Source organism: Mustela nigripes, chromosome 13, assembly GCF_022355385.1.
Source record: "Mustela nigripes isolate SB6536 chromosome 13, MUSNIG.SB6536, whole genome shotgun sequence".
Classification (NCBI taxonomy): Eukaryota; Metazoa; Chordata; class Mammalia; order Carnivora; family Mustelidae; genus Mustela; species Mustela nigripes.
Genome location: NC_081569.1, coordinates 111,733,108 through 111,747,533, shown reverse-complemented (window position 1 = coordinate 111,747,533; position 14,426 = coordinate 111,733,108). Strand labels below are relative to the sequence as shown.

The 14,426-nt window shown below is 32.1% G+C and overlaps 1 protein-coding gene across 17 annotated transcripts in view; it reads right to left on the bottom strand.

The window, feature by feature from the left end:
* The window catches only part of GPHN (gephyrin), a 637,714-nt gene that overhangs the window by 308,805 nt on the left and 314,483 nt on the right, over nucleotides 1-14,426 (bottom strand). For 10 of the 17 annotated variants that reach the window (XM_059373410.1, XM_059373413.1, XM_059373412.1 and 7 more), the window contains exon 5: nucleotides 3,424-3,462. The exons of the other annotated variants lie outside the window; for them this stretch is intronic. In XM_059373410.1, coding sequence (XP_059229393.1) covers nucleotides 3,424-3,462 — 39 coding nt within the window. The remainder of the gene's footprint in view (nucleotides 1-3,423; nucleotides 3,463-14,426) is intronic. 17 annotated transcript variants of the gene reach the window in all.

Sequence of the window (14,426 nt, the reverse complement as noted above, 5' to 3'; positions counted from 1 at the left end):
TTTGCTTTTAATAGCTTAGATGAGAAACCATGGCTGAAAAAAGCTAGACAAAGTGTGTATAATCACCAAAAAATTGTTTACATGTGAAAACATTATCACATAATGGATTGAAAGTCTTCTTTCCTAAATCATTTTTATTGCATATTTAACTACTTCAGTTTTAAAGTCCTTGAAGACAAGGATCAGTTCTTTCCAACTTTCCTAATTCTTACAAGGTCTAGGACACTATGACATAGAGTTCAATTTAACTCACATTGTATTTTACCAGTGGATTAAACACACACACATGCATACACACATTACCTAAACCATATCTCCATCCTGTTGAATCAGAATCTCGGGAGGGGTGGTCAAAGGAATCTTTCTAGCAAAACCTCTATAGGTAGAAAACTGGGTATCCAGAATTGAGTACCAGTGAATTTAAAATTAATTCCTCTTCCTATATTTGGTTCCTCTAAATATAACCTAGCTGCCTCATGTCAATCCCATAATCTTCATTTAAAACTTGCCTTTCAAATGCTTACTTCTTTAAAAGAGCATGAAATATTCCATCTCAAAAAAGGCCATCATCTGTCCTTAAGTTGGTTTATTTTTTTAATTCAATGTCCTTCAGAATCATTTTGCTGTTCCGCAAATATCAGTTATCTGCCCAGTTTCATTCTCCCTTTCATTCTTAAAATATAAGGTCTTCCAAATCTCACTTGGTCCTCTGTGTCTTCCTAAAAGTTTATAATTTCTTCTGCTCCTAATACACTAGCTTGGACTTAACCATCTTTCATATTACTTTTAGGGGAACATATTACAGTTCCCCTGAGGTCTTTAGTGTCCTCTTAGACAAGAGGACACTAAAGCTATGGAGTTTACTTCGAGGTAAATACCCAAAGAATGGAAAGAAAAACAGACGCTTGCACATCACTGCTAATGGCAGTATTATTCATAATAGCCAAAATATGGAAACAACTTAAGTGTTGTCTATCAACAGAGAAATGGATAAATGAATTGTACTATATACATAAATGGAATATTACTCTTTAAAAGGATGGGAATTCTGATACATGCTTCTATATGGATGAAACTTGAAAATACTATGTTAAGTGAATTAGTCAAACACACAAGGACAAAAATTAAATGATTCTACTTATATGGGGCAAATCCTAGAATATGCAAATTCTGAGACAGCTACTAAAACAGAGTTTGCCTGGGAGGTGGGGAAAGAGGTTTGGGGAATTACTATTTAATGTGTACAGAGTTCTGTTTTGCACGATAAAAAAGTTCTGGAAACACATAGTGGTAATGGTTGTATGTACTGATGCCACTGAATTGTACACCTAAAAGAGTTGAAACAGTAAGTTTTATGTCATGTGCATTTTGCCACAATAAAAAAATTAAAAGTTACTGAAATTATTTTCTTGACTTTCCTACACTAGCTTTTTTTTTCACACTAATTTTACCTTTATTGTTAAAGGAAAAGGAAAAAAAAATGTCCATACTCTTTTTCTATGCTCCCTAAATTTATCACTCTCTTTTTAGCTTCTTCCCTTTCCTTTCCCATTTCATTTTTCATAAAAGTAAAATAAAATTTAATACGGATACTCAGAATTTTCCACACTTCAAGCACAATGATGTTGTGGATACATACACACAAAGTACACTTCACAACTACACACAAGGAACACCTCAAATCTACACACACACACACACACACACCACACCCCACTTTCAATCTCCTTAGACTCTTGAAATTGTTCGCAAAATTCTTCTCCACTTCTTGTTTGATCTTGTTTCTCATTTAAATATAAGTAAATAAGACATCAAGCTTCAAGCAAATAATTTTGTATTTCAAATTCTTTTTAAATGTCAAGCACTTAGCAAATAATGGGAAAATGTCAATTTAAAGTTTACCTACACACAAGAAAATATAGTCTAAAAGGAGGGAAAGATAAATACATCAAAAGGATATCTAAAGAACTGATATTACATAAATTATGGGGCGGCTGAGAAATGATATTCTCAAAGGAAAAATGGAGCAGGGTGGAAAGCTACTTTAAACTAACCACAAAGAACTATAACTAAATTTATTATTTTTGGAGATGTTACTTTAAATTTTAAGAAATTCTTCCAGTCTTATTAAAAATGATAAAATTAATAGGAATAACTCATCCTCATGAAGCCCTGCAACATGGAAAATAAACCAGGAAATAAATTTAATATATGGAAAATCACTGAAAGATCCTGTATACAAGAAAATAAAGTACATAATATATGATGTGAAAGGTCAACTGAAGCAAAGATGATACATTATTTGAAAAAAATCTACTGCTAAATAAAGGGAAGAATGTGGAATTGTATAAAAAAGGAGAAAGGATGGGTGATAGTTGAAAAGTCAGTTTAGGAGTAAACTGTACTGGACTGTTAAAAAGTGAAGTATTTTCCTATTTCTAAGATATGTTTGGACAATATGTAGGCAACATTTTTCTTGGAAATAAAATCTGATCAAGGTTACAAGACAACAGAGGAATAACGCCAGTGATTTACCAGATGCAGAAAAGTATAAAGGAGGCAATATGAGCTGATCAGCAAGTTGCAAGGCTGAGTACAGAGGAGATGAATGCAATGTCTCAGGTTAATTAATGGAGCAGCCATGTGCAGCAAATAGGTAAAGGAGACAGTAGTCAAGCAAACTTAGCAGTCCAACTTAGTGGCATAAGACAAGTGGAGATAGGTAGCAGAAGTGCTAAACAATATGAACCTACTTAAAATATTACAGGCATAGATTGGACAGGGCAAGATCAAGCAGGCAGATGGCATAGCACTTGGAAGGCCATGATACAGAATGGTAGGAGAGCAGATAAACAGTGCTGGGTAGTCTAAAGCTAAAGTAGCAGATGGATATGGCAGTATCAGGCCATTTGCTGATAGACAAAGTACCAGTAAGTGAAGAATGCAAATCATTCAGCAGATGCATAAAGTGGGGCAAAAAGTAGAGGCAAAAATCAAAGGCAGTCAAAGCAGTAAGACAGAACAACAGAGAAGCAATGACAGATCATCAGAAGCGGTTGTATAGGGTAGGGAAGAGCTGTTAGCTGGGGAACAAAAACACCATTCAGGAAAAGATGAAATCGAGAATAAAGCAGTCTCCTGAACTGGGTTTCTTCCATCTAGGAAACAGTCATCAATAAACTGCATATGAGAATCCACAAGAGAATAGCACACAAATGGAAATAGCAGATGAATCTGAACTCTATTGCCCAGGGATACAGAATGATCCTAGAACATAGATACATAACAATCCACAAGGAAATTAAATGGATGGGAAAAATGGGTCCAAGCATTCTTTATGATGATAAAAAAAAAAAAAACAAACCAAAACACTAAAAATTATTAATCTGGAAATGATTGGCTGGGATTGAAGTCTTCGCTTACCCCTTTCTGGAGCCCACAAAATGGGAATGTTGGGAATTTCTGCAGCAGAAAAACAGAAGAGAAAAGGGATTTCTGACTCCCAGTTTGAGGAAAGCAGGTCAAATTTAGGGCTGTATGAACTGGTTCAGGGAAATAAGAACCAGCCTGAACCTTCCCCATTCCTCAGAATCAAGCAATTTTTAAGGTTTGGGAAAGGTTTAGGAAGCCCTCACCCCGTCATTTCCCACAGCCTCCCCTTTCACACTTACCTCCAGTGCAAACGTTTCCAGCAAGGAGGTACTTGGGAAAACTCACTCCCATGTTTATACCATGGCAAAATTTGAGTATGGCCAACTAATAGTACTTCCTGTGTAGGTCAGGTTTCTGATTCAGTGGGATCCCTGCTATTTGTGAGTGAGCAGAGGGGATAAGTTACTAGAAACTACCTACCTCTTTGAAAGTGGATGAGGAAAAAAAGCAAGGGCAGTAATACCAATAAATAAGTAATAATACTAGTAAATACCTTGGTGATCTCATCAATTGTCATGGATTTTAATTCCATGAAGATGCTGATGACTTTTAAAAAAGTACCTCCAGCTTAGACTTCTCTTCTGAACTCCAAATGCATGTGTTTAATTGCCAATTTAACATCTCCATTTGGATATCTAAAAGCAGTTCATTTCTATGACCAAATTACAACTGATGTTTCTCGTCAAACCTCCCCTTCCCACAGTCTTTTCCAGTAAATGACAACTCCATCTTTCCAACTGCCCAAGTCAAAACCCTGGGTCTTATACTTGACTTCTCTCTTGCTCTTATTTCATCTCTTACCTCTATCTTCAAAATATATAAATAGTCTATTTCTCAGTACCTTCACCTCTATCATTGGTCTAAGTCACTATTATTTTTCACCTGGATTATTTCAATAGCTTCCTAAATTGTTTCCCTATTAAGATATAAGTCAAATCATGTAGTGCCTCTGTTCAAAACTCTCCATTATACTAATGGTGTCATACAGGTTTTACATGATCCATTGCTTGTTCCATCTCCTTTATGTCTTTGCTCAAATGTCATCTTATCATTAAAGCTTTCCTTAATGGCCTTTTAAAAATTACAACTCTGCTTTCTGCCTACACTATCTATTCACTCTCCCTGGTTTATTTTTATCCACAGTACTTATCACCATCTCTAATACTATACATTTTACTTGTTTACTTATATTTTTGTCATCCACTAGAATGTAAATTTCATAAAGGCAGGGACTTTTGACTTCTTTGTTTATTGCTATATCCACAGCATCTTGAACAATGCCTGACATATATACAGTAGGCTTTCAAGATATATTTGAATCTATTAAGTGTTAATTTCTTGTGGTGCATCACCTTTCTCTCTCTTAAATTCTCAGAGCATTCTTCTAAAAGCCCACATGTTATGAGCCTTTGATTAACAGAGGAGATACTAGTACACTATATGGTAGGAATATTCTAAAATAGGCTTTGGCAAATCATAGCCAAGGGAACAATTCCTGCCTGCTGCCTGTTTTTTGCATCGTCTTCAATCTAAGAATGATCTTTAAATTTGTAATGATTGGAAAAAAACAAAATACGATAGTATGTCATGACATGTGGGAATTAAATGAAATCCAATTTCAGTATCCATATATACATTTTTATTGGGGCACAGTGAGGCTCATTCATTTATATCATCTTATGGTGGCTTTCGTGCCACAGGGCTGGCAGAGTTGAATGCTTATGATAGAGAGTACAGAACCCACAAAGTCTGAAGTATTTATTGCCTGGACCTGAAAAGAATAAGTTTGCTGACTCCTGTCCAAAGATATTTTATACTTAGAAGGCAAAGAGTAATAACTAAAGTTTGAGCAATGCTAAACTAGAGCATTGTTAATACCATTGCTGCTTCTGCCCAAGACACCTAGGAGGGAAGACGCATTTATACTAGGATTTGCTTTTAGTATCTATAAAAGTAGCCTTCTCATTCCTCTAAATGTTATCTTATACTGGTGGTGATATTCATTGATCTATTGACCCTATAAAAGCAGCCTCATCTTAATGATAGGATATATCATAGGTAAAGTAAGTCTTAAAAATGGCAAAAGGAAGGGAATGAGAAAGTAAATAAGGCCCACAAACAGAGTTCTTATCAAACCAATACCCTATTTAACATATCCTGTTTAACAGGAGTGGGAAACTGGTATGATGTGAATCTCTTTTGAACTTCATCAATGGGGTTATACTAAGCTGACCTCATTATAATGTGGTCTCCTAAACAACTATAGTCTTGAATCACCACAAGCAAGAGACACATTATAAAAAGACTATTATATTTATACAATATTCAAAACTAACAGTTATTTTCTCATTGGTTCAAATGCCCATGTTTTATAGAAAAGTATTTTAAAAACTTGCAAAACCCTATTCAAAATCACCTCATAATCACCTGACTTATCTTTCTTACATAAAGTTTCACCTTAAGGTTTAAGACATACAAGTATATCATATACAACAATCAAACTTATGGAAAGAGGTGGAGAAGGTAAGGGGGAAACACTTAAATCATCTCAATGACACCCAGAACTATAATGCTATCTTTAATCTTCATAAAGAAATATGATTTATGTCCTCTTATATCAATTCGTCCTTATAGAACAATCAACTCCTTTCCCACAGCTATACCATTGTATACTTCAGGTTCTATCCTACTGGATTTTTTTCCCTAGAGAAAATTCTTTCAATATTTATTCAACCATTATCTACTCATTTTTAAGCTAAAGCTCTATTTATATTGTAGATAATAATAGCAAATATTTATGTAGCAAGTATATACTTTTTTAGTTTTACTTATGTTAATTCACATAGTATAACTACCCTATGAGGTAAGTACTCTTACTCTTTCTATTTTACACATAGTAAAACTGAGGTACAGCAAGTTAAGTAAGTTGTATAAGGTCACTAGTAAAAGGAAGATCTAGGATTCAAATCCAAGTAGTCTGTACTCTTAAAGACTGTGTTACGCTGCCTCACAAATAGTTTATATGGGCAATACTACTTCTCTAGTAAGAGTTCTAAATAGATATGGAATTTAGCATAATAAGTGTATTTGTAATTATTTGTATGTTTACTGATGATGATCATCTTAAGGGCCCCTAAAAGGTCAGTACATATTCTGATGCAGAGTAGGCATACAATTAAGAAACATACTTAAGGGAATGAAGACAGTATTTTATATATAGGTTCTTCATGTATGAAATTTTTGGTTTTGCCTTATGCTCAAAATTTTAAAATTCTGACCTGAAGGAACAATGTACCTTTATTTTTACTATATGTAATAGGAGCCTTTCAACATAATAGTTTTAAATTCAATGTCACTTATTGCCCTAATTACTTTATCTAAATTATTGAATTTTGTATCTTTACCTTTCCCCTGGTACAATAATACCAAGGAGCCTTTCTTTTTAATGCATAAGTAAAACAGAGATTGAATATCATGGGAACACATTCTGTGTTTAATGAGAAAAAAATGCATGCAAAAAAATACAAAAGTAACTGGACATAAGGGGTAAATGTAGTATTTATCTTCAAATATTAGGAGAACTATCATGTAAAAAGGAAATCTACATTCTTTTGTACAGTGCACAGAAAAATTAGAACCATGGGGTAGAAATGATAAGGTGCCAGGTTTCAGTTTGATATGTCTGGACTTTCAAACAACAGAGTTGCAAAAGCAACAAACTTCCAGATGGAAGATGTAGCAATTGAGATGTTCAGACAAAGGTTGGGAATGATGAAAAGGGTATGCTAGGACTTTGAACATAATGGCCTTTGAATTCTCTTCAAACTCTGAGATACTGTGATTTCTCTATTTTTTTTACATAGTTTGTAATTTTATATAAAACACTAAGCTAATTTGAGACACATCACTGACAAAATCTATGATGAGAAAAATGTTTCCAAACAACAAATCAAAAAACTAGAACTTGATGCTTCACAGCAGTTTCAGTTTTATCTGCAAATAATGGTGTGGATATTCATTAGGTCTGTAGATTAAATCAGGACTTAAAAACAAAAGAAAACAAAAAATATTTTTAAAAAATCTCCAAAAATGATGAAGTTAGCCCTACTGAAGAATATGCTAATGTGTATTTAAATAAATGACATCTCAAAAAGTATCTGCTTTTAAAGAGCCTTGATGGTGTGATTTTACTGTGTGTACTGGTTTATAGTAGACTTAGACTTAAGAATTCTGTCTTCTAAGGAGTCTCAGAATTAGGACAGTTGCTTTTTTTTTTTTTTTTTTTTTTTTAAATCTCTACAGATGGTGCTACTCTAGATGTTCTAAGAAAGAGATTAAAATAAGAGGTCTAGTTTATCCATCTTTCTATGTAAAATGAATCCTCTGCTCTAGCCAGGATTCTAGCCAGGAGGATTTTCTTAATTTTATCTTTCTCTGTAGGCTGATCATACATTTCTCCTTCTTTCTTATTCCCAGTAGTAATGTCCTTCCTCTTCTCTCCTAATCTGAATCCTATCTCTCTTCTTCAATTTTAACTTTACTACTACCTGCCCCAATTTTTTGCTGATTACTTTTTAAGTACTGATTAATTGTAACTAAAATTAATTTTAGCTTTCTCTTAATCTTTCTCCTTAAAGAAATCTTTTGGCTGCACATTTCTGATATTGGGTTTATACTGTCTTGATTTGTCAGGTGACTGTTTTAGGAGTACATGTACTTCATAGTACTCACTCAGTGAAGCCCAAGATGCTTGACAAATACTTGTTAAACTGAACAAAAACTATAATTGATGTTTTTAGCAATCTGATAGCTCATAAATGTGCCTATACTCTAAGACATATGCTGTTTTTTAATGGATATGCAAAATAATTACAAACCCCAGCTATAAAGTGGAATGTTATGGAAAAGCTACCCTGAATATCATATATCTCAGCTAATTCAAGCCATATTCCAAGAACTTTAAACAACAGAGGAATTAGAGACTTAAAATACATAGGTTCAGGTAAGATATCAAGAGTTACTTAATGTAACTGCACTATTAAGCCTCATTCTTCATATCCTATACAGTATAGAAACTCTTAATCTTTTTCCTTTGCCCCAAGCTTGAAAGTAGCAGTAGGAAAATGTTGACTCACATCTTTATTTTTTAAGATTATCCACAACATACGTCAGTAGCTAACTAAGGATATCAGAAGTACAAGGGTTAATAGCTGAACTATTTGGGGCTGCCACAACTAATTAGAGGTAATAGGTAATATTAATTAAATGAGGAAGGAAAGGGTAAAGAAAAAAAATGAACATTTACCAAACATCTACAAAGGTGCCAGGCATTATACCGGATGCTTTGTATGCATTATTGTCACTTACTCACTCACTTAGTTAGGATAACCTTGGGCAAGTCAATTAATTCATCTGTGTCTCAGTTTCTCCATCTTTAAAATAGATATAAAATCGTACTTGCCTCATATGGTTGAAGAGTTAAATAGAAGCCCAGCATACATCTGAAGACTAAATGAATTAACATATGTTTAAAATAGCTGCTGACACATAGTAAATGCTATATATAAGTGTTATTGATTATTACTGGCTAACCTTATAATCTCAATCACTAGAAACAATAGCCCTGAGAGGTAGGCATTAGCTAATTTAGCAAATGAGAAATATGAAGTTGGAATAGGTTAATTTGCCTTAATTTCATACTTAGTGGTAGAGTTGAGATTCAAATTCATGTCTGACTCTATATTGTTAGTGTTTCCACTATATCATATTGCATCCCACCATGTTTTGACAAAGGTAAGACATAGTAACATAGTTCTTATGTTCAGGACTATTTCATAAAAATTAAAGGAAGAGCTTAAAATAGCATAAAGTGTAACCTTATCTGACCATAGAATAGTGATGTATTTTATTCAATCTAGTTTAAAATACTTCAATTACAAGGGTTTCTGATATCCTGGTTTTATCAATTTCATATTGCTGAGTTATCTTATTAATACAGAACAGTTTTAAGGTACTCAAAATCCTAGTTCAATATGGTCATTATTTAGTTCTAGCATGTATAACAGGACTTAGTAAAAAAAAAAAATTCCTAGCACTGTAAAATAAATATTTATAGAGTTCTAGAATATCAGTATATGATATTTTCCCAGGGAAATAAAGTTTCCTGAAGAATATTATATATACTTGAAAACAACTACATAATTTAAAAGTCTTACGTTAGTGACTAAATTTTCTTTCAAAAACAGAAATTGTTACATATGATGTTTTTCTATGCTTCTGCTGTAATATAGAATTTTTCTGATTGTCAAAATGTCCAATGTTAACTTTTAGGTGAAGCTATTAAATGTTCTCACTGATTTTCACAAGTCACAAATTGAGAATCATTAAGTATAGTCAGTAACTCAGGTCTAGGATGTCTCCTACATTTTACTTATATAGTATTCTTACTTTTGAAGCATTATAATTTTGAAAGAAAAATGGCTAAAAATGACTGCATAAAATGATCCCTGGCTTACAGTACACTCACACCTAAAATAATGAAATGTGTAAATTGTGAAACACTGATTATAAAACAAATTTCACAAAATAAACAATTTTTCTTTGATTTGATATTTTTGTGGAAAATATTTATAAAATGGTTTAAATAGTAATCTGTTCCAAAGAAATATAAATATTATGGGCTATAAACAGAATATGTCTTCCAGAATCCATAATCCTAGAAATCCATCCTTTGTACCAAATTTTGAGTATTCTATTCCTTTTAGCATTGGTCATTTTGTTAGATGCCTCTTCAGTTCCATAATGAACCTACTTCTGTGGCTACAACAGCAGAGTTAAATAGTTGCAACTAAAACTTTATAACCTGCAAAGCAGAAAGTATTTAACATCTGACCTTTTGCAGAAAAAGTTTGTTGACTGTTGGTCTGTTGAATGATAATGACATCTTTACTCACATTTTTTTAAAACTCACATTTTTTATGGGCTTTTTAAAAATTGACATTTACTTTTTTTTTCTTTAGTAATCTGAAATGATGTTGGGTTTCATTTTTCAAATGCTTAATTTTAAAAGGAGCAAAGACAAAACACTTTTCTGCCATAATGAATTGTATTGTCACGTTGTCTCCATAGACAATACAGCATAACAAAAGTAAAAGATCTTTTATTCTAAATTATATATAAAATTTTGAATTTCCAAAATTCATCAAACTAATGGATTTGTGATACATTAAGTAAAATCTCACTCTTAAAAAAATTTTAAAGTATTGTTCTTAGATAATTTATAACAAAAGTGTCCTGATATAATTGGTCAGAATTAAATAATCAAAAGGAGAAATAGAAAAAATTTTAGAAAAATGTAGATTTTGATATAAAAAATATTCATGTAAAAGGAAAAGTTTTGGTTGCAACTCTTTAACTCTGCTGTTGTAGCCACAGGTATTACATACATGAATGACTGTAGCTGTGTTCCAATAAAACTTCATTTAGGGAGACTGAAATTTAAACTTCAAACAATTTTTATGTGCCACAAAGTATTATTCTCCTTTTGATTTTTTTTTAGCCACTTAAAAAAATACAAAATCCATTCTTAGCTCATAAGCTACATCAACACCAACACCAACAAAAAGACAGGCTGGATTTGGTCTATAGGACTTTTACCAACTCCCAAAACAAATTAAGAGTTTCTTGAGAATAGAGACAATGTCTTATTAATTTTTTAAAACTCCAGTACCCAGTATGGCATTGGATACATATCAAGGATTAAAAATAAAAAGCTTAATGAATGAATGAGTGAATGGATGAGAATTAAGATGTATGCTGGGCTTCTATTTAACTCTTTAATTTATGATCAAGATAAAATATTAGTACCCAACCCTTTATTATGATGTAGCATAAAAATCTAAAAATGCTTAAAGTTATTTTTACCTTATTAATATAAAATAGTTTAATATTTTCAAATTTACCATAACATAAAACATTTCTTTGTAATGATATATACATTTTTTAAAGTTTCTTGATCTTTTAGTCTCTTCTAGAATTTATGTCTAAAGGGTTTTCACTTCATCTCACTTATAAGTCCCTAATTTTACTTTTTAAGAATAATAAGATTCTTGATGTAACAAGACCTATTTTGGACATATATTGTTTTTAACTAATAATGAGATACAAAGAGGTAATACTTTATATAGCAATGAATTCTTATATTCTATAGAATTTTACAATTACTAGCATTTCACCAATGCCAAGAGATTATTCAACCTTTGGTAACAGAAACTAAAATCTACTCTTAAAAAAAAAAAAATTATTTATTTATTTTAAGTAATCTCTATGCCCAATGAGGGGCTCAAACTCATGACCTGCTGATCAAGAGTCAAACAAATGCTACTCCAACTAAGCCAGCCAGGAGCCCTGAAAATAAAATCTATTTTTTTCTATACCCTTATTTATTTACTTTTCATTAAATTTAAATCCTTGAGGGGTACAGCATCACATGGCTTTAGCAGGTAGGTTGCTTCGGAATTTGGCAGAAACCATGTCTCTGTTCCCATGAGCACAGGTTACTTTTCCCCATTTTACTCTGGTTTGTTTGGTTTGCCATTAGGAATCACTGTGTTGTTCTTTGCTTTGTACACATAAGCACATCTCTTGCCTAGATAGAATTCTGTTTCAAATCGAGTATATACACCTTAGATTTAAAGAAGAGCTGTGTACTCCCTCTGGTTACGAAGACCCCGCTAATAGTCAGCAAAATGGCCTTGGACCACAGCCTTCCAGACATTATTTGGCATTTTAGGAGTCCCATTCCCAGCCAGCCTCCACAGGCCCCTGATGGTGGAGAAAGAATAAAATCTATTCTTTAAAAAAATAAAGATTTTTATGTTAAAATAAACTCTAAAATAAGTTTTGCGAGTTTTTCATTTTAGAGGCAGGGAGCAGGCCAGAAAGCATGCAAATATCCGATGAACCATATTCTATGATACAGGGCCCAAAAACAGAAACAATTTCATAATTTAGGGAGATTGATTCCAATTGCCTTATTTCTATTAAAAAGAAAAAAAGGAGAAAAGATATACTTTACTGATGTTGCTATTCCATTTTCCTTTTTAATAGATCTAGAAAGAAACCCAAGTTTATTAAACTTTTCATTTTCTCTAGGGTTCATACCTACCGACAATAAGTTTAGATTGCTTTATTTCATTTATTCTATTTGTTTCCCCCATTTTCTTCCTAACAACACACACATTCCACAAACAATTGTCCCTTGTATTTGTAGATTAGACTATTCACTGTCAATTATTGACTGTAAAATATTTATACCTTAGTGGAGAAGTTTTTTATTATTTTACCTTAATATTTAATATGTGTTTTCTATAACTTGAATACTTAAAAATTTTTGTAAATCTAAGTTATCTATAGTTAAATGTAGTCTAAAAATGGTTTCTTCTCTTTTTAAGCACAATTACCTAAGACAAACTAGTTAAAGACAAATAACTGTATTATCACAGAACCCAAATTATATTTCTGGGTTCCTAGCAGGCATCCAGTGTTCTAATTTGGATATTAGAAGAATGACAAGCATGTAAATATATAGTGAAGATAGGAAATCAGTAGAATTATTTTTGGTTGGACTTACATTGCTTTTATGTTTGTTTATTTTTCAAATGCTTAACAGTTCTATGGACTTCCGCTGTAGATAGTCACACCCTATGTATTTACATATAAAATATGAAATAAAGGAAACCCATTAAAAATCAAGATATTTACAATTGGTAAGTCACCCATTCTGAAAAAAAGAAAAGATTAAGAAAAACCCATTTATGTATATTTTAAACTTATTTAAAGAAAACACTCAAATACAACTCTACGTAGGTAGTTGCTATAGGCATTTTAAATGTAAGAATTTAATAGCACCTCTAAGGTTTTAAGGTAACTGAGATTTCATTCATTTAAGAATAAAGGAATTCTTAATTTCTGATATAATAAAACATACATGGTCAGGGAAAGAGACTCTTATCAACTAACAGTACTTAAAAAAAAGTGGATGGGATAAACACATATTAGAATGGTAGAAATTTAAGACCTCTGATTTACAATAAGATGAAAAAAGATAAAATATGAAACTTACTACATCAAAATTTAAAAATAACAAGATCATAAAGATTTCATGGATATACTTTAAATCTATGATAAGACTGTTTTTCTCTATTTGGTAGTTACGTATCAAAAAAAAACAAACAAAAAACAAACAAACAAAAAACAAAACCCAACTAACCAAATTGTTCACTTAGTATTTATGTAGCAACTAATAAAAAAAATTAACCCTTACTAAGTTAACCCTTGCATATAGCATTTACTAACATGCCAGAAATAGTTCTCATTGAATCCCACAGCTACCCTTGTACATAGGCGCTTTTGTTTGCCTCATTTCATAGGAAATTGAGGCACACAGGAGTTCAATAGTTAGTCTATGGTCACCCTGTTAATAAGTAGCAGAACCAAAATTCAAAGGTTTATATTTTCAGTCTATCATTTTGATAATAACTTGACACACCACAGAATATAAAATACTTAACTCTGTGAGATTTATTCTCCCCTAATTAAAATAATGTTATCTGGTTATAAATAAATTCCATAGCAACTTACTTTCTGATATAAAAAGAAATGATACAATATTATTAAATCATCACAGAAGAAATAGGGAATATAAAGTCAAGGTCATTTACTTCAAATACTTAGCAGAACGACCAGACTCCAAAAATTCTTCACATATGTAAGCAATTTTCTTACAAACAAAACACAAACACACCTCTACATGAGATGGCTTCCTTCCAATTGTACTTTTTAAGTTAGTCTCAAAGTCTAAAAGAAATGTAAAAATTGGCCAAAGGACCATTTCCCCTTAACACCCAGAAGCTTATTATGTAAGAATGACTTCTTTTTTAGTCATGAAAACACTACAACTCTATTCTGATTGCTTTAAAATCAAACCACGTTAT